This window comes from Archocentrus centrarchus, chromosome 6 (genome assembly GCF_007364275.1).
Source record: "Archocentrus centrarchus isolate MPI-CPG fArcCen1 chromosome 6, fArcCen1, whole genome shotgun sequence".
Lineage (NCBI taxonomy): Eukaryota > Metazoa > Chordata > Actinopteri > Cichliformes > Cichlidae > Archocentrus > Archocentrus centrarchus.
This window is the reverse complement of record NC_044351.1, coordinates 1,709,605-1,737,534: the sequence shown is the minus strand read 5'-3', so window position 1 is coordinate 1,737,534 and position 27,930 is coordinate 1,709,605. Positions and strand designations below refer to the sequence as shown.

The 27,930-nt window shown below is 46.9% G+C and overlaps 1 protein-coding gene across 2 annotated transcripts in view; it reads left to right on the top strand.

The window, feature by feature from the left end:
• The window catches only part of ptprbl (protein tyrosine phosphatase receptor type B, like), a 37,712-nt gene that overhangs the window by 2,715 nt on the left and 7,067 nt on the right, over positions 1–27,930 (top strand). For both annotated transcript variants that reach the window (XM_030731416.1, XM_030731415.1), the window contains exons 2-18: positions 4,614–6,745; positions 8,602–8,884; positions 12,262–12,555; positions 14,336–14,599; positions 16,069–16,332; positions 16,517–16,780; positions 17,097–17,363; positions 17,469–17,735; positions 20,722–20,985; positions 23,862–24,125; positions 24,601–24,864; positions 25,428–25,691; positions 25,788–26,057; positions 26,286–26,549; positions 26,670–26,936; positions 27,230–27,520; positions 27,604–27,882. In XM_030731416.1, the coding sequence (XP_030587276.1) occupies positions 4,614–6,745; positions 8,602–8,884; positions 12,262–12,555; positions 14,336–14,599; positions 16,069–16,332; positions 16,517–16,780; positions 17,097–17,363; positions 17,469–17,735; positions 20,722–20,985; positions 23,862–24,125; positions 24,601–24,864; positions 25,428–25,691; positions 25,788–26,057; positions 26,286–26,549; positions 26,670–26,936; positions 27,230–27,520; positions 27,604–27,882 (6,462 nt within the window). The remainder of the gene's footprint in view (positions 1–4,613; positions 6,746–8,601; positions 8,885–12,261; positions 12,556–14,335; positions 14,600–16,068; positions 16,333–16,516; positions 16,781–17,096; positions 17,364–17,468; positions 17,736–20,721; positions 20,986–23,861; positions 24,126–24,600; positions 24,865–25,427; positions 25,692–25,787; positions 26,058–26,285; positions 26,550–26,669; positions 26,937–27,229; positions 27,521–27,603; positions 27,883–27,930) is intronic.

Here is a 27,930-nt window from a genome sequence, read left to right as displayed (position 1 = left end):
TTAAATGTATTGTATTCCTCGGGCAGGCGTCAGTGTGTGTGCAGGTAGCTGGAATCACCTTCAGCTCGCTTACTGTAACTAAAGGCATCCCCAGGGTTCAGCTCTAGGCCCACTGTTATAAATTTTATTGATAAGCGCTGCTGGTCATGATATCACTAATGAAGCAAACCTTCACCTGCTCCTAACCAATCAACTTTTCACCCAGCACAGCACAACCTGTGTGATTTAAAACATGAAATCCAAACACAGAGCCTTTCATGTTCAGTCCACGGCTCTGAGGCTCAGTTAGTGTCTCAGCATAAGTGACTTATGACTTTTACACCTCACGTTCAGCAAGTGGTGAGAAAACTTAGACTGAACCTGGGTTAGAATCAAGCCCCGTCCCATCTTCAAGACAAGAAAGAGACTTGTTGGTTGCACCTTCATGCTGTGCTGGATTATGGTGATACTTTTTTATGTACTAAGGTTTATTACAAACCTTAAAGCTTTCACCCACCACTGTACCTTTGGCTGGTCTGCTTCATCATTTCCTACATACTCAGTCGCTGGCATATTCTTAGTTATAAGGCTTTTTTTGGTCTGCTCCCACCTGACGTATAACAGACACCCTGTGGTGGTAGAGTGGGTGTGGGAAATTATTGTCCTCTGTCCAGAGACTCACTCCTTATCAGCTGTAGTTTAGTGTAGTTAATTTGTGTATTTTAGTGTATATTTGTGTGTTCTAGTTATACAACTCCATTAACTGTACTCTGACCTTCTTGGCCAGGCTGAAAGAGTTTGATTTAACCAAATTAATTAAAAAGATTTAGGACTGAAATATATCACAGAACATCTTTGTGATAAACCTTCATCACAGCTTCTTAGGTTTAACCTTTCTTTCATCAGAGCCTCAAAAAGAAGCAGAAACTTTGGTATTTTATAAAGAAAAGAGGGGCAGAGGCCAGAGTCTGAGATATCCACCTGTTTCTGTATCTGTGGAGTTCAGTCTGAGCTAAACTGCTGTTTCATGTGGTCTCTATGGTTCATGTTGCAGTCATGCTGCAGCTCAGCCTCCCCTCTGGGCCACCGCGGTCAAGTGAAAAAGCAGAACCGGACGCAGCTCTGCAGGTGAATGGTCACGGTTGGCGGATCGCAGAAGGTTAAATTTGGTCGTTGTCTCCGCGGTTCATTTACATGATCTGCTCAGTTTCAGGAAGTGAGAACGTGTTCAGAAAGATAAAGAGAATGTGGCTGCTGCCCACCAAAAGAAGAATTTAACATGCACATGTCAGAGGTAGCTGGACCACAAAGTGCTGGAGTCGACAAGTGACGGTTTCTGCCATGAAAAACAGAATATGAATACTGTGTTACTGTGGGAGTGTGTGTGAGAGTGTCCTGTACCAGTTCATTTTGTGTGCCGGTGAGAACAGCGATGGCCTTTTATGAGTTTGGGCTGAGTTTTCAGTGACCTGCAGCGTCCGTTTGAGGACGGGAGATCAAACAGGTGACAGCAGTCTTCTACGATGTGTCGGGCTCTGGAAAGGTAGCGTGGCCGTGATGTATCCTGGAGAGCCGGTGATGTTTTTGGGCTGTGCTGATGACCTTGTGTAGAGCTTAGCACACTGAGTCAGTATGTTAACATACACTTCCTGCTGTGGAGCGGTAAAAGTCACCAACAGCGCTACTCAGGGGTCGTTTTTCTCAGGTAGTGCAGCCGTTGCTGTCTGATATGTGGGTTCCCAGGAATCTGAAGCTGTGGAAGATTTTTTTTCTCCTGCTTTTGTGAAGAATCTTTATTATTTGATAGTCAAAAAATAGAAGATGACATTTTTCCAAATAAGCACTCTGATTTTTGTGCTCATAAATAATCTCTATGATCTGTCATCCATAGACTTAAAAGCAAATTAGCCTCATTCTTCAGCTCTGTGAAGGTTGTAAAGGTCCCTGCGGTGCTTCCACTGGCCGATAAACTGTTTCTAATGGTGTTTATGCACCTCCTGTAAGTGTGTGACCAGGGTCTCAGGAGGAAGTCATACTCAGAAACACTTTAAACCTGTAGACTCTGCCACATTTATGTCCCCAGTCGTCTGGATATACACCACATGACGAAAAAAAAAAAATCATATCTGCTTTGATGACACCACCTTTCCCTGTGGCATCATTTTCATACGCTTATTTCATCCAGAGCCACATTAATTTTTGACCAAGCTGTGATGATGGGAGAATCAGACTGCTGAAATCTTCACCAGCACATCCCAAAGACCCTCAGTGGGATTCAGGTCTGGACTCAGGAGGTTAATTCATGTTTGAAAATGTTCCATGAAACAGTCTTTCCCAGATTAAGCCCCATGAATCCATCATCACCAGGGAATATGCCCATACCAATATGGAAGAAACACTGCATTTATGGGAAAACCTGGTCATTCAGTGCAACATGTTTATTAGACCCCATTCCTACTAGACTGTCCTTCCATTAATTGATGCTTCTATCTTAAAAATGATCAATCAGTCTTTATTAGTTGGCTATGTACCACAGACCTTCAAGGTGGCTGTAATTAAACCTCTACTTAAAAAGCCATCACTGACCCAGCTGTCTTAGCTAAATATAGGCCAATCTCCAACCTTCCTTTTCTCTCAAAGACTCTTGAAAGAGTAGTTGTAAAACAGCTAACTGATCATCTGCAGAGGAACGGTTTATTTGAAGAGTTTCAGTCAGGTTTCAGAATTCATCACAGTACAGAAACAGCATTAGTGAAGGTTACCAATGATCTTCTTACAGCCTCTGACAGTGGACTCATCTCTGTTCTTGTCCTGTTGGACCTCAGTGCAGCTTTGATACTGTTGACCATAACATTTTATTACACAGATTAGAGCATACTATAGGTATTAAAGGTACTGCACTGCAGTGGTTTGAATCATATTTATCTCATAGACTCCAATTTGTTCATGTAAATGGGGAGTCTTCTTCACACACTAAGGTTAATTATGGAGTTCCACAGGGTTCTGTGCTAGGACCAATTTTATTTACATTATACATGCTTCCCTTAGGCAGTATTATTAGAAAGCATTGCATACATTTTCATTGTTATGCAGATGATACTCAGCTTTATCTATTTATGAAGCCAGATGACACACATCAATTAATTAAACTGCAGGAATGTCTTAAAGACATTAAGGCCTGGATGACCTCTAATTTCCTGCTTCTAAATTCAGATCAAACTGAAGTTCTTGTACTCGGCCCCACAAATCTTAGAAACATGGTGTCAAACCAGATACTTACTCTGGATGGCATTACTTTGGCCTCCAGTAACACTGTGAGAAATCTTGGAGTCATTTTTGACCAGGATATGTCCTTCAATGCACATATTAAACAAATATGTAGGACCGCTTTTTTGCATTTGTGCAATATTTCTAAAATTAGAAACATCCTTTCTCAGAGTGATGCTGAAAAGCTAATTGATGCATTTATTACTTCTAGGCTGGACTATTGTAATTCATTATTATCAGGCTGTCCTAAAAGCTCCCTGAAAAGCCTTCAGCTGATCCAAAATGCTGCAGCTAGAGTACTGACAGGGACTAGAAAGAGAGAGCAGATTTCTCCCATATTGGCTTCTCTTCATCGGCTCCCTGTTAAATCTAGAATAGAATTTAAAATCCTTCTCCTCACACACAAGGTCTTGAATAATCAGGCCCCATCTTATCTCAAAGACCTCACAGTACCATATCACCCCAACAGAGCACTTCTCTCTCAGACTGCTGGCTTACTTGTGGTTCCTAGGATACTTAAGAGTAGAATGGGAGGCAGAGCCTTCAGCTTTCAGGCCCCTCTTCTGTGGAACCAGCTCCCAGCTTGGATTCGGGAGACAGACACCCTCTCTATTTTTAAGATTAGGCTTAAAACTTTCCTTTATGATCAAGCTTATAGTTAGGGCTGGATCAGGTGACCCTGAACCCTCCCTTAGTTATGCTGCTATAGGCCTAGGCTGCTGGAGGGTTCCCATAATGCACTGTTTCTTTTTCATTCACCTTATTTACTCAGTTTATCCTCCACTCTGTGTTTAATCATTAGTTATTATTAATCTCTGTCTCTCCCCCCTCAGCAGCCGACCCCCCCTCCCTGAGCCTGGTTCTGCTGGAGGTTTCTTCCTGTTAAAGGGAGTTTTTCCTTCCCACTGTCACCAAGTGCTGCTCATAGGGGGTCATTTTGACTGTTGGGTTTTCTCTTGACTGATGTTGTGATTTGGTGCTATGAAAATAAAACTGAATTGAATTGTAAAGTCAAAAAAGCAACAGAAAATCCATAGAAATCCACAGGTTGGATAACTGGCTAAACTGACAAGATTTAAACACAGCCAGGAAAAAACGAGACAGAGGCACACACAATCAACACAATCACAGGATAGGAAGTAAAATTCAAATTCAGGCACAAGAGACACTATCAAAGTAAAACAGGAAATAACAGAGGCATAGAACACAATGTGTGCCTCGACAGGTTGTGTGGAACTTTAGAGTCTTTGATTTTATTCATTTTACGGTCTTTAAGTTGAGGATTATCTCATGAATTCACTGATGTGAGCAGGTGACATGATAGAGTTCTCACAGTATGTTCTCACAGCTTTTCTTCTTTCTTTCAGACACATCTCCAAGCTCCTCCATCTATTCTTCATCTACACCGCCAGACCTCAATGACCCCGCCCACACTGTCAGGAGTCCTCAAAACACTGTGATGGACAATCTGTTATCTAATACAGAACCGACCCAGAGAAACGCCTCCAACATCCACAGTTCAACCACTGATGGAGCTTCACCACCCATGAACATCACCAAACATCTACCTGCACATTTAGATCCAGATGCTTCCCCACCAGTCACTCACCTGTCCGATTTAAATGGCTCATCTGGCACAGCTGCGTCTAGCACTGACCAATCAGATGCATCGGAGAGCTCATCACTTAGAGGTGACCACCTGTTCAGGTCTGAGGCTGCCACGGCATCGTATGGCTCATCATCTTCTGTGACTGGAAACCAGTCCGAGTCGACCGGAGGTGGAGGCGTGACGCTGGGTTCCTCACAGGTGAGCACACGTGGAGCAACAGACATCACACCTGAGGTCTCTTCTGCAGGTGGATCTACACACCAAACATCTGGAACACATTCAGACAGCACCGCCTCAGCTCCACCCACCACCGCTTCTCCACCATCTGCATCCAGCACAGGCACACATTCATCAGTCAGGACCCACAGCCAGACGCCGCCCACAGACACAGGCTCCACCCTTCATCCAAATACCTCGGACAGTCTGACTGAAGGAGCAACACTAACAGGTGAGGAGGTGTCTGCAAGCAGCGCCTCAGCTCCATCAGGCCCACTGAGTCCAACAAACGCCAGCACCACAGCGGCTGTAACTACACCCTCTACAAGCAGCATAACAGTCCCTGTTGCATCTACAACCATCAAAACCACACCTCCTACAACTGCCAGTACCATCACACCCACCACAGCCACAGAGACTGCAGCCACGGCATCCATAACAACCCCCACAACAACACCAGCAACCACACCCACAACCATCACATCTCCAGCTACAATGACCACCATGACATCCATCATTAAAACCACCACCCGTACCGCCACACCCGCGTCAACTGCAGAAACCACATCCACAACCATCACACCACCTCCAGCCACAATCACCAAAACCACGCTGTCCACTGCTCCCAGTACCAGTTCCCCCGCTACAGCTGCAGATACTACAACCATCAGAAGCGTCATAACAACCTCCGGTACAACTACCCCACCTACATCTGCCACAGCAGCTCCCACTACAACTACCCCACCTACATCTGCCACAGCAGCTCCCACTACAACTACCCCACCTACATCTGCCACAGCAGCTCCCACTACAACCACCCCACCTACATCTGCCACAGCAGCTCCCGCTACAACTACCCCACCTACATCTGCCACAGCAGCTCCCGCTACAACTACCCCACCTACATCTGCCACAGCAGCTCCCACTACAACCACTCCACCTACATCTGCCACAGCAGCTCCCACTACAACCACTCCACCTACATCTGCCACAGCAGCTCCCACTACAACCACTCCACCTACATCTGCCACAGCAGCTCCCACTACAACCACTCCACCTACATCTGCCACAGCAGCTCCCACTACAACCACTCCACCTACATCTGCCACAGCAGCTCCCACTACAACCACTCCACCTACATCTGCCACAGCAGCTCCCACTACAACCACTCCACCTACATCTGCCACAGCAGCTCCCACTACAACTACCCCACCTACAGCTGCCACAGCAGCTCCCACTACAACTACCCCACCTACAGCTGCCACAGCAGCTCCCGCTACAACCACCCCACCTACATCTGCCACAGCAGCTCCCGCTACAACCACCCCACCTACATTGGCCACAGCAGCTCCCGCTACAACCACCCCACCTACATCTGCCACAGCAGCTCCCGCTATAACTACTCCACCTACATCTGCCACAGCAGCTCCCGCTACAACTACCCCACCTACATCTGCCACAGCAGCTCCCGCTACAACCACCCCACCTACAGCTGCCACAGCAGCTCCCGCTACAACCACCCCACCTACAGCTGCCACAGCAGCTCCTTTTATAACCACCCAAACCACACCGACCACAACTGGCAGTACTCCGACCCCTGCAGCAACAGCCACAACTCCTCCAGCAACAACCATGCTTCAAACCACCACGACCAAGCTCACCTCCACCACACCTGTAAGTACCCCATCTCCATTTGATGCTGTCTGATTTTAGGAGAACCCAAAATATTAAAGCACACCTGTCTTCATACCTGCTTAAAATGGTCTTCATGTCATAAGAGAGGTCATCGGGATCCTTAAGCTGGAACATCACCATTCCAGCTGAGGCGTCTTTTCGTTATGTGGTGGTTGGTGTTGGTTAGTTTTGGTGAACTCCAGATAAGAAGATGATCAGTTGTTCTCAGTTTATTCTCCTTGATTTTAAACAGTGTGTTTCCTGGTCATATGAAGAAGCTCAGCTTTCAGTGTCAGTGTGAAGAGGTTCAGTTTCCTGTGGGTTGTTTGTTCTGGTGCTGAACAAGAGCCAAACCATCGCTCTCACAGAGCGATGGTGAACTGATATCATTTTGTTCTGTGGTTTCTAGGCTACTGTTCAAACTGTCAGGGTCAAATAGTGGAGACTAATTACTCAGTTAATCAGTATGAGAAATAAACAGTAGATGCAGGATGGTGTGGATGAGAAACACACCTGACCTTTACCTGTGTGGTCTGGTTGGAGATGATTCAGGTTGAAGGTTTGATCCTGTTTGCAGTGAAGAAAATGATAAAGTAGAATAATTGTCAGGTTTCCTTAAAGAGCAAATTTCAGAACAGCAGAAATGAGAAAACAGGAAACTTTAGATTAAAACCGTGTGTGTACAACATAAATCAGACCTCAGACTTTGAATTAAAGATTAAACTTTGATGCTGCTCCTCTTTGTTAATGTTCCTCTACAATTAGAGCGAGTCTCTGATGTGAGGCTGCTTCCTGATTGGATAATTCTAATTCAGCCATAACAAAAGGCATCTCTGCTGGTAGTAATGGAGCTCAGTTTGATGCTAAAGGTCGCAGAGAAAGTCCAAGGCAGGCAGGAAGGAAAGCAGGGCGGGGTGTGCAGAGCTGCCTGCTTCTGTTCGCTGAGGGAAAGTTTAAAGATCGATGGACCACCGAGAGAAAAGACTCGGTTTGAGAAGAATCACACAGGATCACGATGCAGGAGAAAGTAGTTCCAGATCATTTCAGTCTCTGGAGCTGATGGATGGAGGAAACGTCCAGCTCCTCTCCTGGATCGAGCTCCATCAGCTGAAGGACAGAAGCTCCGACTCATGTTTGTAACTCTCCATCCTCAGCATGTCAGAGGAGGCACATCAGGTGTATTTTTTATTGACTGAACAGAGTTAAATCAGTGATGCTCAGATGTGCCGCAACATGTTTGATTTTTGGATTCTTTTGGGGCGTAAAGAAGGTGAGTTACTGGATTCAGCTTAATTGATCTACATCCACTTTCTGCTGTAAGGCAGGGACCGTACAGTACAGAGGGAAGTCTAACAGTCATATGATCCCCTGCGGGCGGCACACGGTGACAGCGAGAAAGAAGAACTTCCTTTCAACAGGAAGAGACCTCCGAGAGAACCAGATGCAGGGAGGGGCAGAGACACAGGCACGAACCAGAGCAGTCAGAGCGATGTGCTCCACATTTGCTACGATGATAATGATGGTACCTGATCGTTCAGGACTTTGGGCCCCCACTCACTTTTCTGAGAGTGTGATGTGACTGAATTAAAGCATCTTTCTCAGCAGCTTCATATGCGGTGGTTTACACATTCACCTTACAGGAGGAGACGTGAACGCCTCTGGGTTTGGTTCACAAAGGACAGCCAGTGTAAAAAAACATCTGCCAAATCAAACAGGAGGAGTTACCTGCTTTTGAATAAGAGAGCAGCTGAAAGTGGCTTTTAAATGATTTTTTTTTTGTGCTTCACAAACACTCTGAAATGTGAAACAGCACCATGTGACCCTGACTGACTTCTTTCTGTGACCTCCTGATCCAGGTCCAGACCTCCGAGAGTCCCCTGTGCTCCGCAGACCTGAAGCAGACCAGCTCCAGCTCGGACTTCGTTGTGGTGAAGGTAACCTCGGCCAGTCTGTCCTGTAACTTTAGCCTGTTCATCGGGCCAGAAGTACAGGCTAAAGTTACAGGCCACTGTGAGCCTGATGGAGAGACCAGCAGCAACACCATCTGTAATATAACTGGGCTCCAACCTGGGACTCTGTACCAGCTGACAGCGATTTCCAGGAAGGATGGAAAGAGGAGCCACGGGGCAGTGCAAACAGGTAGGAACACACCTGAAGAGTGATGCTACAGTACAGCATCGGCAGGTACCTGCTGAGTGCTTCATGTAGCTAACTCTGCTTTTATTTGATTAATTCATCAGACAGCAGCCATGTGTGCGCCTCGAAATCAATAAACCTCCTTAGATTATTAATTATTGATATGTTTTAGAGTTAGCTGTTCACACATTAATTTTTGAAGAGGCGGGGGTGCATGCTTAGATACAGTAGAGCTTGTGTTTGTTCACTTTTACCTGAGACTGACATCTTCAAACCTCAGCCAATAAAAACAGCATTTCCACAAACAATCAAATTAAAAACATTCCAACTTGCAATTTCAATGCTTAAATATTACTGGAAAACATTAGTGCTTCCTTTTATTATTATAAATATTTTTTTTTTAATCATACCTAAACTAACCCTAACCTGAGCTTCCCCCACATCTGAGCCTCTGATCTGATCCAGGATCTGCTGCTACACAAATGGAGGAAGTGGCTGAGAGCAGGAGAGGAGGGTGGGGAGGGTATTTAGGGGGTGTTCTGGAAACAAACACTTGAGATGAGGTGAAGACCATTGTTGGAGAGCTCCGTGTTTCTGTGTTTATCAGGAACTTCATGTAACGAGCAGCTGCAGCTGCTTTGGGGTTTTTTGGTTTTATCTCAACGTTAAAGTGATGAAACGTTCTTCTCAGTCATTGTCCAGATTAATATGTTCACATCAGGATGCTAACTCTCAGACTGACAGCTCACAGCAAATCACATCGGAGCGTTTTCTCTGCTGCAGTTTGACCACAACCGTTCGTGTAAAGGTGGAGTCAGATATCGCTCACTGTGCCTCCGTCTGGTAGTTTCTGTCAGTGTCTCTGAGTAAACCGAGACCTTCTGGGATCGTTAGAACTGTTGGGAAGTTTCTGGAAGTTGGAATTCGTGCTGTGAGGGTTGGGCGCTTTGTCCTTGGAGTGTTGCTGGCCTTCCAACAGGAAGCAGTGAAGTCTGCTCAGGGAGGAAACCATTATGAAGTACGGTCCAGAGTTCGGGACTGGGGGGGTCGTTCTCGTCATCCTGCCCCACCTAGTCTATTTTTTTTCAGTTTCCTGTGTGGACTCATGCTGGCTCAGTGAAAACCCTCTCATTCTTTTAGCAGCTCAAACAAGCTTATGGGCCTCCTCCATTGTCTCTGCTGCAGCATAAATGCAACTACAACAAGCTGTGGTGTGCTGCCTGGTTCATGTCTCAAACACAATGCTAACGGGTATTTCAGGATAAGATAAGAAGGATGAAACTTTGAATTCTTTGAACAGATCTGGATGCAGCTCTTTTAATAACATCATTTGCATATGACCTTCTGCAAATCAATTATCATCCCTTAGCCGCCCCCCCAATGCATAGTATTTCCATAGAAGACTCTGCCTTTCTTATCAGCGACTCGTAGCAGAGCCAGTTGCCATCTTCCACATGTCTTTTTTTCCTGTGCTCGTGGATTTCCTTCATCTTCTTCAGCATGCAAGGCTGGACTAGAACACTTCAGCTTCAGAAGAATTGCCATCTTGGGACATACGCTGCTTACGGTAACAAAGAAAAACAAGTACTCTCGCGTTTACAGAATTTCAGTATCGGTTCTGGTGGCATCCCTGCAACCAACCCAAATCACAATCCCCAAACCTGACCCCCACCACAACCTCAGTACCAGCCCAAACTACAACCCCCCCAGGCCTAACCTGACCCGAACCATGATCCTCAACCACAGTCCCCAACCTGTGTCAACCCAATCCAAATTTGTACTCCTCCTACCTCAACCCAAATCTCAATCCTGACTCCAGTCTGTACCAAAAACTCAACCTATCCACGAACGCGAGTCCAAATCAAACTCTCAGTCTCAACCCCAAGCACCATCTGTTGTCAGAACCCAACCCTAACCCATCCCTAAACACAATTCCTCCTACCCCAGGCTGTTCCCCAAACTCATCCTAAACCTGTGTCCCCCCTTAAACCACTGCCTGAACTAATCTAAAGTGATCCTGAATGAAATGTCTTCACTTCAGCAGTTGTACCACAGAACCAAAGCTGCTAACAGCTGCTGCTCATTGTTTTATTTTGAAAAACAACTCTCTGATGATCACTTCATTTCAAGAATCAAGAATCAAGAATCAAGAATGCCTTTATTAGTCCCACAAATGGGGAAATTGCAGTTAACAGAACATCCATCCAAACATAAACATAACACAGACAGGGGGGACAGATGTCTGAGGTCATGCAACCGTTTCACAACGGCGCTACCTTTAGCAGAGAGACAGAAAGAGATACCTTGGGATAGTTAGGTTCAAAAAATCATCTCATACTGTGTTCATAAAGAACACCTTACGAGGTTCCAAAAAACACCTCAGCAAAAGCATATTTGCACATATAAAGCCGGGATAGCAGTATGGTGGGTAGGGTCAGGGTCAGGAGGAGATGCAGACGGAGACGAGAGGGTGGGGGCATTGTGGAGCCCAGATGCCAGCTCCCAGCCAAACAGTTTGCTGATAGTGATGGAAGTTCATCAGCGGCCTTGGTACACCAGATCCAGCTTCACAAATCACAGAGAGGGCTGAGGGGGATAGCGGCCTTCACACATAGTTCTGGAGAGATATGATTGCCAGCCAAGGCCGGCTAGGGAGCCGAATTCTGATAATGCAGATGTTGTTTTGGAACAGGCTGCTTGTTTTTTTCAACAGCCTTCAGTCTCACTGGGAAACCATTCAATAAATCCAATAATCCAAATTCATTAGTTACCGTCCTCACTGTGCAGAACCGTACCTTATCTCCAGATCGAACCCCTCTCACCTGCTACTCCCCAAGTCTACGGCTCAGGTTCATCAGGCTTTGAGTCTGAGTCTGTACCATTCTGGTCAGCCCATCCACCTGGGTCGGCAGCCTCTGCAGATGTCGAACTGCCGTCCAGGTTTTCTTGATTTCTCGGTAAATCAGGTATCCTCCAAGCCCAAACAGAAAAGATACCGCTACCAGATAGCCAAATATGTAAGCGTCTTCCACGTCTTCCACCTCGAGGGCCGAGAAGCACACAGGTCTCCACGAGCTCCAAGAGTCGATGACGTATCCAACCGGGTCTGTTCCACTCGGACACGCAGGCTCCCCTTTCCCAGATCTCGTAGTGGAAAAAATTCGATCAATGGTCTTGAAGGCCCAGTTTGCCAAATCCATATTGCTCTCAATGTTATTCTTATTCGAACAGTGTGCAAGAGACGCTCTCACAGCAAGCAGCAAGCAGGAAAGATAGGGAGGGCAGGGAGAGAGATAGAATGCGACCGTCCCCGTCAGAGGCTGGAGCAAGAACAAAATAAAACAGTGCAGGTGTACTCTGACTGTCCTCTTCTGTTTCAGACCCAGTCGGCCCAGCTCATTTGGACGTCCAGCTGGGCCAGGGTCAGGCTATTTATAAGAGTCTGTCTGCGGTTATGAGGGTGTCCTGGCCTCCCTCTGCTGGCCATGTGGACTGGTACAATGTGACTCTGGAGGACATGAGCAGCGGATCCCAGCAGAGCACCAGAATCATGGGCTCTGCAGCCCCCCAGGCTGAATTTAACTCCCTGATCCCCGGGACGCTGTACAAAGTCAGTGTGGTGGCTTCAGCTGGGAACAGGAGCGCCACACCTGTCCACACAATGACAACTACAGGTGAGCTACAACACCTCCAGCCTTCTCACCTGTGAATCTCTTCATGTGATAACAGACTGACTCCTGTTATAAAACTGTAATTTGATCTCATTCAGATGAAGACACAGTTTGATTGGTTATGTCGTGCTGGCCCTTTAAATACACACAAAGGGTTAAAAACATGATCAGAATGTATCTGACCGGCTGAGGGCCGGGCCCTGCGCAACATACCCAGGGTATGTTTCCATTGCCCGGACTCTCTGACCCTAACATCAGCGATCAGTATAAACATGAAGCTGGTTATCAGCTCTCTAAGGTAACCCAGGGTTTCACCTGCATGTTCACCTGAAGGGGGCGAGGCTGGCAGCATCTGGCCAATCTCAAAGGGCTGTTCACGAGTCATATGATTTTTCTTCCACAGAAAATGTTCCCTGTGCCACCTCCACCAGAAATATTATCCCATGGTGATTAAAAATCGATAAAGAGCATTAAATTATGACAGTAACATGCAGGACAGCAGAAGAACGCTGCAGAAACTGGTTAATCTGCTGGTTTCTGGCACAGACGGGAAAACAAAGATCTGAACTGCAGTGAATGATTGTGTGTCTGAGTCGCTCTCTTATTTCTAAGGTGACTCTGAGATTACTCATTAAAGCTTCCTGTCCCGCAGCCTGATGAAGGAGCCGTGGAAATCGTTTCAGTCTGTCTCAGATCACCGTGAGATTAATGTGACTGAACAGGTATGAACAGGTGATCTTGGTGTGTATTTGTTTCCAGCAGAGACTCAGCAGCAGGTCAGAATCGAGCAGAACAACATTTAGACATTTCCTGCATCAGCACATGAATCCGTGCAGGCTCAGTCTGAGCTGCTGTGACCTCACAGCTTCATTCAGAGCTTTCAGTAACGAGCTGCTCATATAAAACATATCCCCCCAGCAGGGAGTCTGCATCACTGAGAACTGGCTGTGAAGAAAAGACTCTCCCAGCTGGTTTTAAACTGACACTCTGAGCATCACCTGATGCTGACAGCTTTAGTTTTTTATCCTATCAGCTGCAGACTCGCTGCAGTTTGAGGGTTTCAGAGGAAAGATTAAATAATAATAAATATTTTAGGATCAGAGTTGAACAGAACAATAAAACTGTTGTAAAATTGTTTGCTGCCAGCTGAGGTAAAAATCAAGGAATAAAACTGTATTTATTCCTGAGGTTCATCAGGGAAACAAAAAACTTCAGACCCTCCTCTCCCAGGAACGGTGACGCTATTTTCTGGAGCTCTGATTGGTCAGTAGGAGGTGATTTCGTATCTGCTCGTCTCTAATCTGGAATTTCACCTGCTCTGGAGCACCTGAGGTTTGCAGCACAAGTTATCATGGCGATTTAGCCCGATAAGAAGCGAGTCACCTGCGTGGTACAGAAAACCTGGGGTTAACCCTGAGGTTTCCTGGATAAGACACAATCCTGCTGATCCAGCCTCTGATTACATCATTAATAATAGCAATGCAGTTAAAAACTGTTTGACAAAAAGCTTTAAAAGGGAACCAAACTGAAACTGAAACTGATTCAGCACTTAAATAAAAATCCAGGAAGTTCAAATAAAGAGAGTAATAAAAAAAATCAGCAGCAAATTTAAGGTATAAATTTAGAGAGTGGATAACCATTTATCCTGATCGCCATGTCAGGGTAAGAGAGTCCAGAGAAGGGAGAGATACCCTGGCTATGCTGAACTCACTTTGTAGTGCAGGGCCTGAGACCTCTCACAGCTCCACCACACCTCCGTAATACCCCTGTCTCCATCTCACAGCTCCCTCCCCAGTGGACGGCCTACAGGTGGCTTCCTTATCCTCGCACAGCCTCAGTGTGTCCTGGCGGATCAGCTCGGGCCGGGTGGAGAAATTCAGGGTTCTGCTGATGGATCAGGACAGGCTTCTGCTGAAGAACATCACTCTGAAGAACAGCAGCACCTCAGTGGAGCTGGAAGGCTTGCAGCCTGGGACCCGCTACACCATCACAGTGGTAACAGAGGCGGTCGGCCTGCAGAGCGCCGCCTCCACAGAGGCTGTAACAGGTAATGAAACCACTGATCTTTGTGTTAATGTGTCTTTATGATGTGACGTCCTGCGCGGTGAGCTGGAGATAAACACGCGTTTCTTTGCCTTCATAATTCTCTAAAATGCTGACAAATACCATATAAAACTGGACTGTGTGAGCACTGATATTAATTCAGATTTAAAGATTACAGCTTTATTTCCAACCACTGACTTCATGATGTAAATATGGAATTCTTTGAACATCCATCCAAGAAATACCAAGAAACTGGCTGATAAAAATAACCTGCATTACAAACGCTCAGCTTTGGTTCAAAGGTCAAAATCCGCCCACATCTGAATGTGGTTGGTTCCTGAACACCTCCACAAAGTCCTCTGATGTTTAGATCCAAATAGCACCATGTGGCCCCGACCCCGAAGACCCCAGAAACCCCAGAGACCCCAGAGACCCCAGAGACCCCATCTTTTCACCACTTTCACCACCACTTTTCATCTCTATGCTGTTCTGCTGATTGATGGGAGGAACCTGGAGTGTGCACGTCTTTTTTTAAAGGTGCACGTCAAACTTGAAAAATGAACAGAAGTGAAGATGTTTATTGGACGGGACCGAGCAGAGCAGAGAGGACGTCAGCAGAGTTAAAACAAAACAGCTCAAATATTTTCAGCTGATGGGACTTATTTTTCCATTCAGCTTTCCCGCTGAATAAGTTCACACTTTAACTATAAGTCAGCATCATAAGTCTGTGAAATAGCTCAAGGATATCACAGAAATATTTGTGTCAGCAGAACTTGTCTAAAGCATGAAGTTTACAAAATGTCATGGTTTCCTTTCCTGAGAGCGTGAGATGAGCTGCGTCGCCCTGCAGCTCTGTTGTTCTTTCCAGTAACAGCGTCTCACTCAGCCAGGATATTTCAGGCCGTTCTCTCCCCACGCCCTTCCTCTGTCTGCAGCTGGTCACCTCACCCAGGCTCTTCATCACTTCAGTAAATCTGTTCACACCTGGCACAGACTCTCCACCCACACGACATTAAATAAAAACCCACAGAATTAACTTTAGTGCTTCAGAAACTCTGCTGGTAGTGTCCAGGTAAACAGGTGAACCAGCTTATAATGATCAGGTGAAACAGGAAGAGGAGGAGACAACAGTGTTGGCAGATATGCTCTCAATTGTGCAAAAGACATGTTTGTTTCCTGTTGTTTACAGACAAGTTATTTTTGTTAAATATTAATGTGGCAGAGGACGCCGACAGCCAATGAGGCGTGTTGTTTTTGACAAGTGGTATACACTGGTGGGCGTGAATAAAGTTTTCCCTCTCGCGGGAAGTTGGTTCAAGTCTGGGAAAACTAATGGCTGGTGTGTTTTTGTTCCTCCGTAATGATCGTCGGTAAAGTCTAGGCTTCCATGCCAGGATCTCTGCGCATCTTGTCTCTGCTAACAAACAGTATAAACATGAGTCTAACATGTGCCTTCCTCCTCCTCTTCTTCAGTCCCAGCAGCTGTGACAGATCTGCTCCTCGAAAACAACAATAGCTCAGACAGTCTGCGGGCCTCCTGGCACCCACCTGAAGGAGGAGTGGAGTCCTACTTAGTGACCCTGAGAGCTCTGGGATCTGCCCCCCAGCAGCACCACCTTCCCCCCAACATTACCCAGAGGGTGTTTGATGGTCTGACCCCCGGACGGAGCTACGAGGTGTCAGTCAGCTCCTCAGCAGGAGGTCAGAGCACCGAGAGCAGGAGCACGGGGAGGACAGGTGAGAGAGCAGATTCAGAGGGAGTTACAGGTGCATGCCATTACTTCAGGTGGAGGCCAGAACGCTGGAATCGAAGCTGACGTGCAATCTGTGGTGGCCTCGAGCTTTTCTGTTGCTCTTTGGTTGGTGTTTTAGAAATTCTTACGTGTTTCTCTTTTCCACCCTCTGTCTCGTGGTGTTTCAGTGCCTGACCAGGTGTCGGCGCTCTCCATGTCAGGTGATGCTCGAACACTGCGGCTCAGCTGGTCGCCTCCCAGAGGAGACTGGGAGAACTACAACGTCCTCCTGAGGAACGGCTCGGCGGTTCTGGCGAACGACACCGTCGGTAGGGAGAGCAGACAGCACACCTTCTCCGTCCTCGGCCTGGTCCCGGGACGACTCTACAGCGCAGAGGTCACAGTTCACAGCGGCATGCTGGGTAACGCGGCGCGCTGCAGCGTGCGGCTGGGTCAGTGCACAGTCCTGCTTCCGTCCTTTCCCGCGCAAAGCGCAGTCTGAACCTGCAGACTCTTTCATTTTATTTTGTTACTGCATTCACCACTCAGTGTTTTTTCTGTATGTATTGTAGTTTTTATTTTGATATTTACTGTTTAGTGTGCACTTATTCTATTGTTTATTACTTATCCTATTTCTTTTATTTATTACTTATCTTTTTTTTGACTGCTAGAGCAGCTGTTTTGAGTAGCCCACTGAATCTCGTTGTGTATCCAGTGGCAATAAAGCTTGAATCGTGAATGATGTTGTTGACCTGACCCCCCCCGCAGCGCCGCGGCCCGTGCAGCAGCTGCTCGTCCGTCAGGCTGATGAAACGTCGCTGAGCGTCCTGTGGACTCGGCCGCTCGGACAGTGGGATGGCTTCACGGTGGTCCTTCGGCGGGCAACCGCCGCCGCTGTCGTAGCTCAGAGGGTCCTCAGCTGGGAGGCCAAAGGGTACACTTTCAACAGCCTCACACCTGGAGGCCGGTACATTGTTACCGTGACAACCAACAGTGGGAACCTGAGCAGCTCCGCTTCTGTGACAGCACGGACCAGTATGTCACAGCGACGATGATGATACCCTGCAGCAGAAATGAAGTCAAACTGATGTGAGTAATAGCACCCCTGACAGAGTGTTATGGTTGTTCCTGTCCCCACAGCTCCGGCTCAGGTCAGCGGGCTGCAGCTCTCCAACCTCGGAAGCACCGACAGCCTGCAGGCGCGGTGGGAACCAGCCTCCGGACATCTGGACTCCTACCAGGTCCTGCTGGTCTACGACAGCAGTGTCATCAAGAACGAGAGCGTGATGGCCAATACCAGCAGTGTCAACTTCCAGGCTCTAAGACCAGGAGCTCTGTACCGGGTGGTGGTTACCACAGTCAGAGCCGGACACGTGTCCAGACAGATGGTGGCTGAGGGACGCACCGGTAAGAAACCTGAGCGAGCATCAGCAGTCAGTCATTTCAGTCAGAACAGACAGAAACAGCATGAAAGGAGGACCCGGGTTGCAAAGAGGCTTGCAGAGGCAGCACAAAGAACTTAAACAACACGCTAATGGTGTGTGAGATTATAGGCTATAGGATGTGTAGAAGGGAATCAGCTGAGCCATCAGCTGGTAGAGGCTGGCACAGAGGTCAGCTGATCTGCCAGGACTGAGCTGGACCTGTGACCTACCTGAGCTTTGAGATCCTCATCTGGATCTCTAACACCTGCTTCAGTAAACCAACGATGACACGTCCGTGAGTCAGCCCAGCTGCATGTTTCTCACAGGGTTTTTGGAGCCTGGCCCTGTAGTTGGCATCACCCTGGTGGGTTTTACACAGAAAATGATCTCTGTATGAAACAAAAGTTTAGGATACCTGTATGTTCAGGAAATGACTATAGAGGAGAGGATCCAGTTCAAATCCAGAGCTTTACTGAGGTTACACATTCATAGGGATTTTAAACAATCCATGAGAGGAGCAGGCAAAAGGCCAGACCAAAAAAACCCAGAAAGATCGTACATGAGGAAGGCAAACCAGGACTGGTCAACGAGGGCAGTAACGAGAGCGCACCTGACAGTAACCTGGAGGTGACTGAGACCAGGTGTGGATGAAACCTGGTGGTAAACAGATGTCACTGGAGTGCAGGACAAACTTAACATGAAATGAAAATCCTTTCCAAAAATTAGCGTTTTAAGAGCAAATGCTTAAGTAAGACTAACATTAGACTATAAATGAACTAGATCATGATCACATGACCACTAAGCTCCTGCGTCCTGTGTGATGACGTCTTCAAAGCTTCAGCGCTCAGAGCGGGTACTTCCTGTTGTCTGTCTAAAGCTCGTGTTCACCGCGACCAAAACCACGTTCTACAAGCATGTCTGTGCAGACTCTCAGTCATCCAGCTCGTGGTAGCCTAATGTGAGTCAAAGGCAGCTGATGGGGAGTCCCAGGCATTTACCATTCAGTGGGGAGGTCACCTGGGAGGAGGTCGCCGACACACATGTCGGGACATCTTTGTGGGTTGAGGTGAGTTATGTGCCCCGGGTCCCAGCAGCTCTGACTCCGCACGTTCAACACAGCCGCAGCTTCCAGCGAGGACAACATGCTCATTTATTCCCGAGTATTCCTGAACTAATGCGAGGAATCCTGCTGCTGCAGCCGAAGGAAGAAAACTGTTCCAGCTAATCAATATTATTAATATTACTGCTCATCATTGAGACCCATGTTCTCTGTATTATTGAAGGGTCTTTACCTCACAGTGTAAAGAACCTGCTATATAAATAAAACTGAACTGAATATTAATAAAATCCTTCGCAGCGTTTATGATCCACTTAACTGGATGAAAATAAATGAAGGCATCTGAAGGTGGATATGGGACATAATAATAATATTGATTATAAAAGAATCTGTTGAATCGTGTGTAGCTGTGCGCAGTTTGTTTCAGCTTCTGCTCTGAGACGACACACTCATCCTGTGTGTGCGTGTGTGTGTGTGTGTGTGTGTGTGTTCGTTCAACTGAAAGCAGGATATTATTGAAAAGCAGGAATTCAAGAGGAATTTTCAGGAAGTGTTGACGACAACAACGACACAAAAGAAGCTGAAGGTCACTCAGAGAGAGACTTCCTGTCAGGGCGGGGCTTCATTGTTCTTCGCTGTGCTGGCGGCCGTTGTGTAACTCACAGAAGACTTTATGAAGAGCACATAACGTGCAGCGCGTGAAGAATAATTTCATCCTTCAAACAGATGAAAATAAACAGACAGAAACAGCAGCTGATACACATGAACCGCGTTCAGACATCCGTTCTCCCTCCCAGCTGATTTTGGTGCAGAGATGTGCACAGGACAAAATCTGCTCCTTTCAAGCAGAAACTTTATTAAACATTTATTAAAAGTCATGAAATCATATAACTAGCAAACGGGCTCAGAACTGAGCTCCTGGAGTTTCAGACATGCGCAGAAACAGGGACACAGGTGCAGTTTACACCAATGTAGGGTCGACTGCTGGACCGCACAGTAACCATGTGAACCTCTGAGGGCCAAAAAGCTCCATGTATGGATGGGGGCAGCACAGAGGTGTAGCACTGCTGCTTCACAGCAGAAAGGTTCTGGGTTCCTCCTGTGTGGTGTCTGCATGTTCTCCCTGCACCTGCCAGGGTTCTCCCCAGGGTTCCAAAGACACGCACGTTTGGTTGACTGGAGATTGGTTGATCGTCCTGTGATAGACTGGTGACTTGACCACGTTTTGCCCCAGCTGGGATCGACGCCAACACCACCATGTGGAAGAAAATGGATGGCTGGTGCTTCTAATTTGGTCACAGGTGTGAATGTGAGGTGGATGAAGCTTTGAGCACTCAATCCTAGAAGATGTATAGAAATGTGCTCTGTTTCCAAAGCTATGAATAAAGAAGACTATCAAACAAATTACTGTGTACTGAGCTTTGGACCTTTTACCGTTATCAGGAGTCCAGAATTGTCCCTCAGTCAGAGGATGCTGCTCCACAGACAAGAGACAGACACCCTCTCTATTTTTAAAATTAGGCTTAAAACTTTCCTTTTTAATCAAGCTTATAGTTAGGGCTGGATCAGGTGACCCTGAACCCTCCTTAGTTAGGCTGCAGTAGGCCTAGGCTGCTGGGGTGTTCCCATGATGCAATAAGAGCTTTATCCTCCACTCACCTCCCTAGTTGGTGTTTTGTCGTGCTTGTTGGTGTCTCTATGTTTTGCTTCTCTAAGTCCTTTGCTCTCAGAGGACTGTTTATTTGTTTCTCTGATATATTTTCAGATAAATAATCTTGAACTAGATTATCAGACTGTTTCCAGGTGAAGTTGCTGTGAAAGCCTCACAGAGATGATCAGCAGCTGGATCAGTGATGTTTGCGTGTTCAGGAACAGCTTTTACCCTGACTCCTCCCTCTTCCTCCCCCCTCAGTGCCGGCTGCGGTGAGTGATGTCAGGGTCAGTAACAACGGACGCACGGACTTCCTCAGTGTGTCATGGAGTCAGGCTGCAGGTGAGGTGGACAGTTACCTGGTGACCTTGAGTGACCGGGAGAGGACCCTTCACACTCTCGCCGTGTCCAAGTCGAGCCCCGCATGCGTCTTCAACTCACTGGTGTCCGGACGCCTCTACAACATCTCCATCACCACCTCCAGCGGCCCCTACCAAAACCACACCTTCATCCAGGAGAGAACCCGTATGTACACCACTCACAGCATCACCTAGTTAGCAAAAAAAGAAAACTTTTTTGTTCAGCCAGTGGGAAAACAGATCAAAAATATCAGCTTCTAGCTTGTGATTGGGTGTGAAGCCTGTCTGCAAAGCACTAAAAGATCAAGCATTCAGAGACATAACCTGCTCGAACTCATGCATGCACTGATTACTCCCACCAGCCCACCATAATACAGCAGGTTCCCTCAGGCTTTGATCTCCTTTGAAGACAAATCTGACTGGTATTGATGATAGTCCTACTGACCATTCAAAGCACTTAAACCAGCCACATTCATGCAGCACTCATTTCTGTGCACTTTAAGCACTTTACCTAATGTTTATGTTGGTGCTTGCGGTTCAGTACTGTCACAGCAGGTGGGTCTCTTTAATACACCGGGCTCTCTTTTTCTTCGCTTGGCTGTGATGAAGGAAAGGTTTCTGGGATCTGCTGTCTCCCGTGGACCTCCATACAACAGAGTTTCTGTCTGATTTCTCTTTTTATCTGATTTAGTGCTCAGTTCAGATAAAATCATTATAGTGGGTGATTTTAACATCCATGTAGATGCTGAGAATGACAGCCTCAACACTGCATTTAATCTATTGTTAGATTCAATTGGCTTCTCTCAAAATGTAAAGGAGCCCACCCACCACTTTAATCATACTCTGGATCTTGTCCTGACATATAACATAGAAACTGAAGACTTAACAGTATTCCCTGAAAGCCCCCTCCCTCCTTCATTATTATGCTCTTCAGTGCCAACACAGTACAGAGCAGCTACCTAAACTCTGCTCCCAGTGAGGTCGATTATCTCGTCAATAGTTTTACATCCTCACTGCGTATAACTTTGGATACTGTGGCTCCTCTGAAAAGGAAAGCTTCAAATCAGAAGTGCCTGACTCCGTGGTATAATTCACAAACGCACAGCTTAAAGCAGATAACCCGAAAGCTGGAGAGGGAATGGCGTCTCACTAAATTAGAAGATGCTCATTTAGCCTGGAAAAAGAGTTTGTTGCTCTATAAAAAAGCCCTCCGTAAAGCTAGGACATCTTACTACTCATCATTAATTGAAGAAAATAAGAACAACCCCAGGTTTGTTTTCAGCACTGTAGCCAGGCTGACAAAGAGTCAGAGCTCTGTAGAGCCGAGTATTCCCTTCACGTTAACTAGTAGTGACTTCATGGATTTCTTTACAAATAAAATTTTAGACATTCGAGAAAAAATTATTCATAACCATCTCAAAGATTGATCTTCATGTTCGGCTGCTTTCAGCACTGCTGGTATTTGTTTAGACTCTTTTGCTCCAGTTGGTCTTTCAGAGTTAACTTCAATAGTTACTTCCTCCAAACCAGCAACATGTTTATTAGATCCCATTCCTACTAGACTGTTCAAAGAAGTCTTTCCAATTATTGATGCTTCAATCTTAAAAATGATCAATCAGTCTTTATTAGTTGGCTATGTACCACAGGCCTTCAGGTGGCTGTAATTAAACCTCTGCTTAAAAAGCCATCACTTGACCCAGCTGTCTTAGCTAATTATAGGCCAATCTCCAACCTTCCTTTTCTCTCAAAGACTCTTGAAAGAGTAGTTGTAAAACAGCTAACTGATCATCTGCAGAGGAACGGTTTATTTGAAGAGTTTCAGTCAGGTTTCAGAATTCATCACAGTACAGAAACAGCATTAGTGAAGGTTACAAATGATCTTCTTAGAGCCTCTGACAGTGGACTCATCTCTGTTCTTGTCCTGTTGGACCTCAGTGCAGCTTTTGATACTGTTGACCATAACATTTTATTACAGAGATTAGAGCTTGCTATAGGTATTAAAGGTACTGCACTGCAGTGGTTTGAATCATATTTATCTCATAGACTCCAATTTGTTCATGTAAATGGGGAGTCTTCTTCACACACTAAGATTAATTATGGAGTTCCACAGGGTTCTGTGCTAGGACCAATTTTATTTACATTATACATGCTTCCCTTAGGCAGTATTATTAGAAAGCATTGCATCAATTTTCATTGTTATGCAGATGATACTCGGCTTTATCTATCAATGAAGCCAGATGACACACATCAATTAGTTAAACTGCAGGAATGTCTTAAAGACATTAAGGCCTGGATGACCTCTAATTTCCTGCTTCTAAATTCAGATCAAACTGAAGTTCTTGTTCTCGGCCCCACAAATCTTAGAAACATGGTGTCTAACCAGATACTTACTCTGGATGGCATTACTTTGGCCTCCAGTAACACTGTGAGAAATCTTGGAGTCATTTCAGGAGACAGACACCCTCTCTATTTTTAAGATTAGGCTTAAAACTTTCCTTTATGATCAAGCTTATAGTTAGGGCTGGATCAGGTGACCCTGAACCCTCCCTTATTGATGCTGCTATAGGCCTAGGCTGCTGAAGGGGTTCCCATAATGCACTGTTTCTTTTTCATTCACCTCTTTTTACTCTGTTTATACGTCACTCTGTGTTTAATCATTAGTTATTATTAATCTCTGTGTGCCTGTTCATTTAAGGAAAATAATGGAAGGCCACGCCTGTCAGCTCTTGAGTCTAAGAGCTGTTTCATGTGACTCCATCAAAAATGGGGGCTACGTTGTAAAGTTTCCTAAATTGTTTTCTGGGTGTGAGTACCATCAAATTAAAGTCTGCACTTTTTGGACAGTTACTTCAGTTTTAACTATCACTCTAAAATGTTAAACAGCAAAAATAATAAAAACGGTGTCAGTGTCCAAATCTATATGGACCTGAATATTCACATGTATCTATTGTAGGTATTTTGAATGAAACACACTAAACAGTGATGTCTTGCAGACTCGATTTTAGTAGTGTTAACAGTTTTTTTTGGATTATCCTCCATCAGAGCCATCGAAGGTCCAGAGCCCCACAGCGACCCACAATGCCTCGGACGACTACCTGAAGGTGTACTGGCGTCACGCTGCCGGAGACTTCGACCTGTACCAGGTGTTCATCAAACACAGCAACGTGTTCCTGCAGAACAAGACGGTGCCGAAGACGGAGCACACGTGTGTGTTCACCAGCCTGGTGCCCGGCAGGCTCTATACGGTGCTGGTGACCACGTGGAGCGGGAAATACGAAGCTATCGCCTCCACCCACGGCAGCACATGTGAGTGACCTCTGACCCCAGTCAGGCTCATAAGCTCATGAGCATGAACACAGTTAGTAAAGCAGATGAGACGTATCAGGATACGGTGAGGTCAGTGGGTGATCAACTGATCGGTGTGAAGTAAAAAGAAAGTTTCGTTTTTCCAGAAATAAGCAGTGAAGAACTGGAGTTAGTCTGATCATCCGCTGCTCTTTCACATCGAAAGGAGCTAGCTGAGGTGTTTCAGTTCATCTGGGAGGAGACCTGGGAGGGATAATATCCCTCAGCTGGTCTGGGAACACCTCTGTGTCCCCCCATAAGAGGAACTGGCCTCGGGTCTGCTATGTGTGGATGGAAATAAATTGCACATATACAACTTCCTTACATCGGATTCGTGTATTTTGCTTGTTTTACTTCTCTCTCATTTTACATGACATATTGAGATGTCGGAATAAAGCTTTGTAGACTAACTGTGGGTCATGTCCCGTCCTGTCAGTCCCGGCGGCAGTGCGTTCCCTTACTCTGGCTGGGCGGGGCACCGAGGACCTGCGGGTGACGTGGTCGGCAGCTCCGGGTGACGTGGATCACTACGAGGTGCAGCTGCTGTTCAGCGACATGAAGGTGTTTCCTCCCATCACTCTGGGCAGCGGCGTGAGGGAGTACGTCCTGTCGTCGCTCATGCCTGGACGGCGCTACAAGATCATAGTTTCTACCTACAGCGGGACCAATCAGAAGGCCCAGTTCATAGAGGGACGCACAGGTCAGAGGTCACAGAGGTCTTCTGCTTCTAAACATAAAGATACATAATGCAGCACACCGTGTTCAATAAGGAAAATCTTGGTAACACTTTAACTTAACAGGTCCAGTTATTGTCAGGAGTCTTCTCTCTGAACTTCCTGAACATCAGGTACTGCTTAGTTGTAGAGTCCTGCACTTTCAGGTAAATGATGTATCAGGTGAATCCATAATCTGATGCCAGTCTCCATCAGTTTGTAGAAAAATAAACAGAAACCTGCTTTTGTGAGTCTTTACTAATAACTGATATTTCTGCTGCTTGTTGGTTGAGCTGCAGTTCCTCTGCTGTTACTCAGAGAAACATCTCCTCCTCTAAATCATAGATAAAATGATCCAGATTACCACGAGGCCCCCCCAAGAAGGTTTATGGCTGCCCATTAAAATCAGAGACAGCTGGCACACAGCTCCATCTGAAACCTTTCAGTTTCCCTGTCTCTGCTTTTGTGGACGTGAACGTCATTAAACCTTGAAGCAAAGAACAAGGAATCGCTGTAGCTCGGAAGCGCTTGAACCTTTATCATCTTTCAGTTCCCAGTAAAGTGAAGAACATCCACGTCAGCAACAGTGGAGACAGCAGCAGTCTGAAGGTGAGCTGGACTCCCGGTCCAGGCGACGTGGACGGATTCTCCGTGTTTCTGTACAGAGAGAGCCGACAGCTGAGCGTCCGAAACGTCCTCAAACACCAGAACGAGGTGACGTTCGGCTCCCTGCAGCCGGGCCAGATGTACACCATCATGGTTCAGTCTATGAGCGGAGAGCTGCTGAACAACAACACTGTCACAGGGCGCACAGGTTGGTATATACACCACCCTACACTGAATATACACCACACTGTAGCACAGATCACCTGCTTCTTACTGTGGTCTGTATCATCCTTGTGTCTCTCAGTCCCCTCTGCAGTGACGGGGCTCCAGGTGGACTCCCTCCACTCCACCTGTAGTCTCCAGGTGAGCTGGCAGGAGGCTCTGGGCGTGGCTGATGGATATGTCCTGCAAGTTCTGGATGAAAGAGGCAGTCTGTTGAGAAACGCCTCTCGGCCCTTTGGACACACCCAGCACCAGTTTGACGGCCTCATCCCAGGAAAGAAGTATCGAGTCCTGGTCCAGACTACCAGCGGCGGGGTCCACAGCGTTGGTGTCATCGCTGAGGCTCGGACAAGTAAGCCTTCCTGTTTCTCACTTTGAATGTCATGGAGGGAAAAACTTGATGTTTTCCAGATTTTACAGGCAAGGCAGAATATTTTGAGAAAATATTTAGTTGGAAAAAAAAACAAATAACTTGACTTACAGTCCCTCACAGCACTGTGAGCAGGACACTCAGTAGGACCGAGTAAATTTAAGTAAAGCCAAGGTTAAAAGAGACGCTCTTCTCTCGTCACTCTGTCAGACCCGGCCGTGGTCACCAGTCTGACCGTCTCGGCAAACACCACCACCAGCCTGTCCTTCCATTGGTCTCCACCAGAGGGAGACTTTCAGCTGTATGAAGTTTTTCTGTATGATGGTGACGACCGGCTCCAGGAGAAAAAGCGAGTCCAGTCCAACAGTCAGCAATACTCCTTCCAGGGTCTCAGACCTGGAGCTCCTTACAAGATGTTGATCCGGATCCACAGCGGAGACCAGACCAACCCGACCTCCATTGGTGCCAGGACAGGTGGGACCAGCTGGGCTTCTAGTGTACACAGTCATTTAGTGGGAAATATACTGTATATTATCCTTTCTGAACCTGAACGGTGAACCTGCAGGCTGTATCCGTGACTGTGTTTCTCTTCAGTTCCGGCAGTCGTGGCGTTCCTGAAGGCTCAGAGTGGAAACCAGTCTGACTCTCTGTGGGTGAACTGGGAGCGTGGCGATGGCGATCTGAGTGGATATCAGCTGTATCTCTACAACCCCAACGGCTCTCAGCAGGCCGTACATCAGGTGGGCTCAGAAGCCACGGAGTTCGTCTTCTCGGGCCTCGTACCGGGTCGCCTGTACCGAGCCGAGGTGCTGAGCCAGAGCGGCGAGCTCAGCAACAGGGCGAGCACGCTGGGCCGGACAGGTGAGACGCACCATCACATTGTTACTGTTAGAGCTCAGTGAGGACGAAACCAGGAGTCACAGATATTCAGACAGCAGATTCAGTGCCAAGAAAAAGCACTTCTCCAGTCTTACAGCGCAGTGAGGAGAGTTTATCAGTGCAGCACTTTTCAGTAACAACACAAAGTCACACGAGACGCTACAGGCATGAAGTCCAGATGCAGGAAGATAATAAGCTAAAACAGAATAAGACACATGAATCTGTATAGTTCATGATGGGACATCAGACCAACAGCAAATCCTTTCCCTCCTCAGCTCCCAAACCACCAGCCTCCATGTTGTTCAGGGGGGTGACCAACACCTCCCTGGAGATCACATGGAGTGGCCCCGTGGATTCCGACTACGACGACTTTGACCTGCAGTGGACTCCTCGGGACCGACTGTCCATCATCAATCCGTACCACAGCCGGACCTCCGGCAGCCGCATCCTCAGGGGGATGTTCCCCGGACGACGCTATAACTTCAGCCTCCGCACCGTCAGTGGGGCCACAGAGTCCGGGGCCACGCCCACCTACAGCACAGCCATCCACAACAGCATCCGCACCAGTAGGTGGCAGCAGATCACTTACATTCTGATTAAAACCAGCATGTAATGTGATTTTATCCTGTTATGTCGCTTTCTGCTGCAGAGCCAGAGAGAGTCCACAGCCTCCACTGCCGCCCTCAGAGTTCCACCTCCATCTCTTGCTCCTGGGCAACCCCACAGACTGACTACGACTCCTATACCATCGAGTGTCTCCACAAGGACTCCCACACCCTGATCTACTCCAGACTTATCGGACGGGACTCCACCAGCTACATCATCACCCAGCTGGAGCCTCACAAACACTACACGGTCTCTGTGAAGGTCATCTCTTATGGGACGACCAGTGAGGAGGCTCAGGACAATGTGGTCACCATGATCGACCGTAAGGCCGGGCAGAAGTTAACATATCCATAGTGTGAGGGAGGGTGTA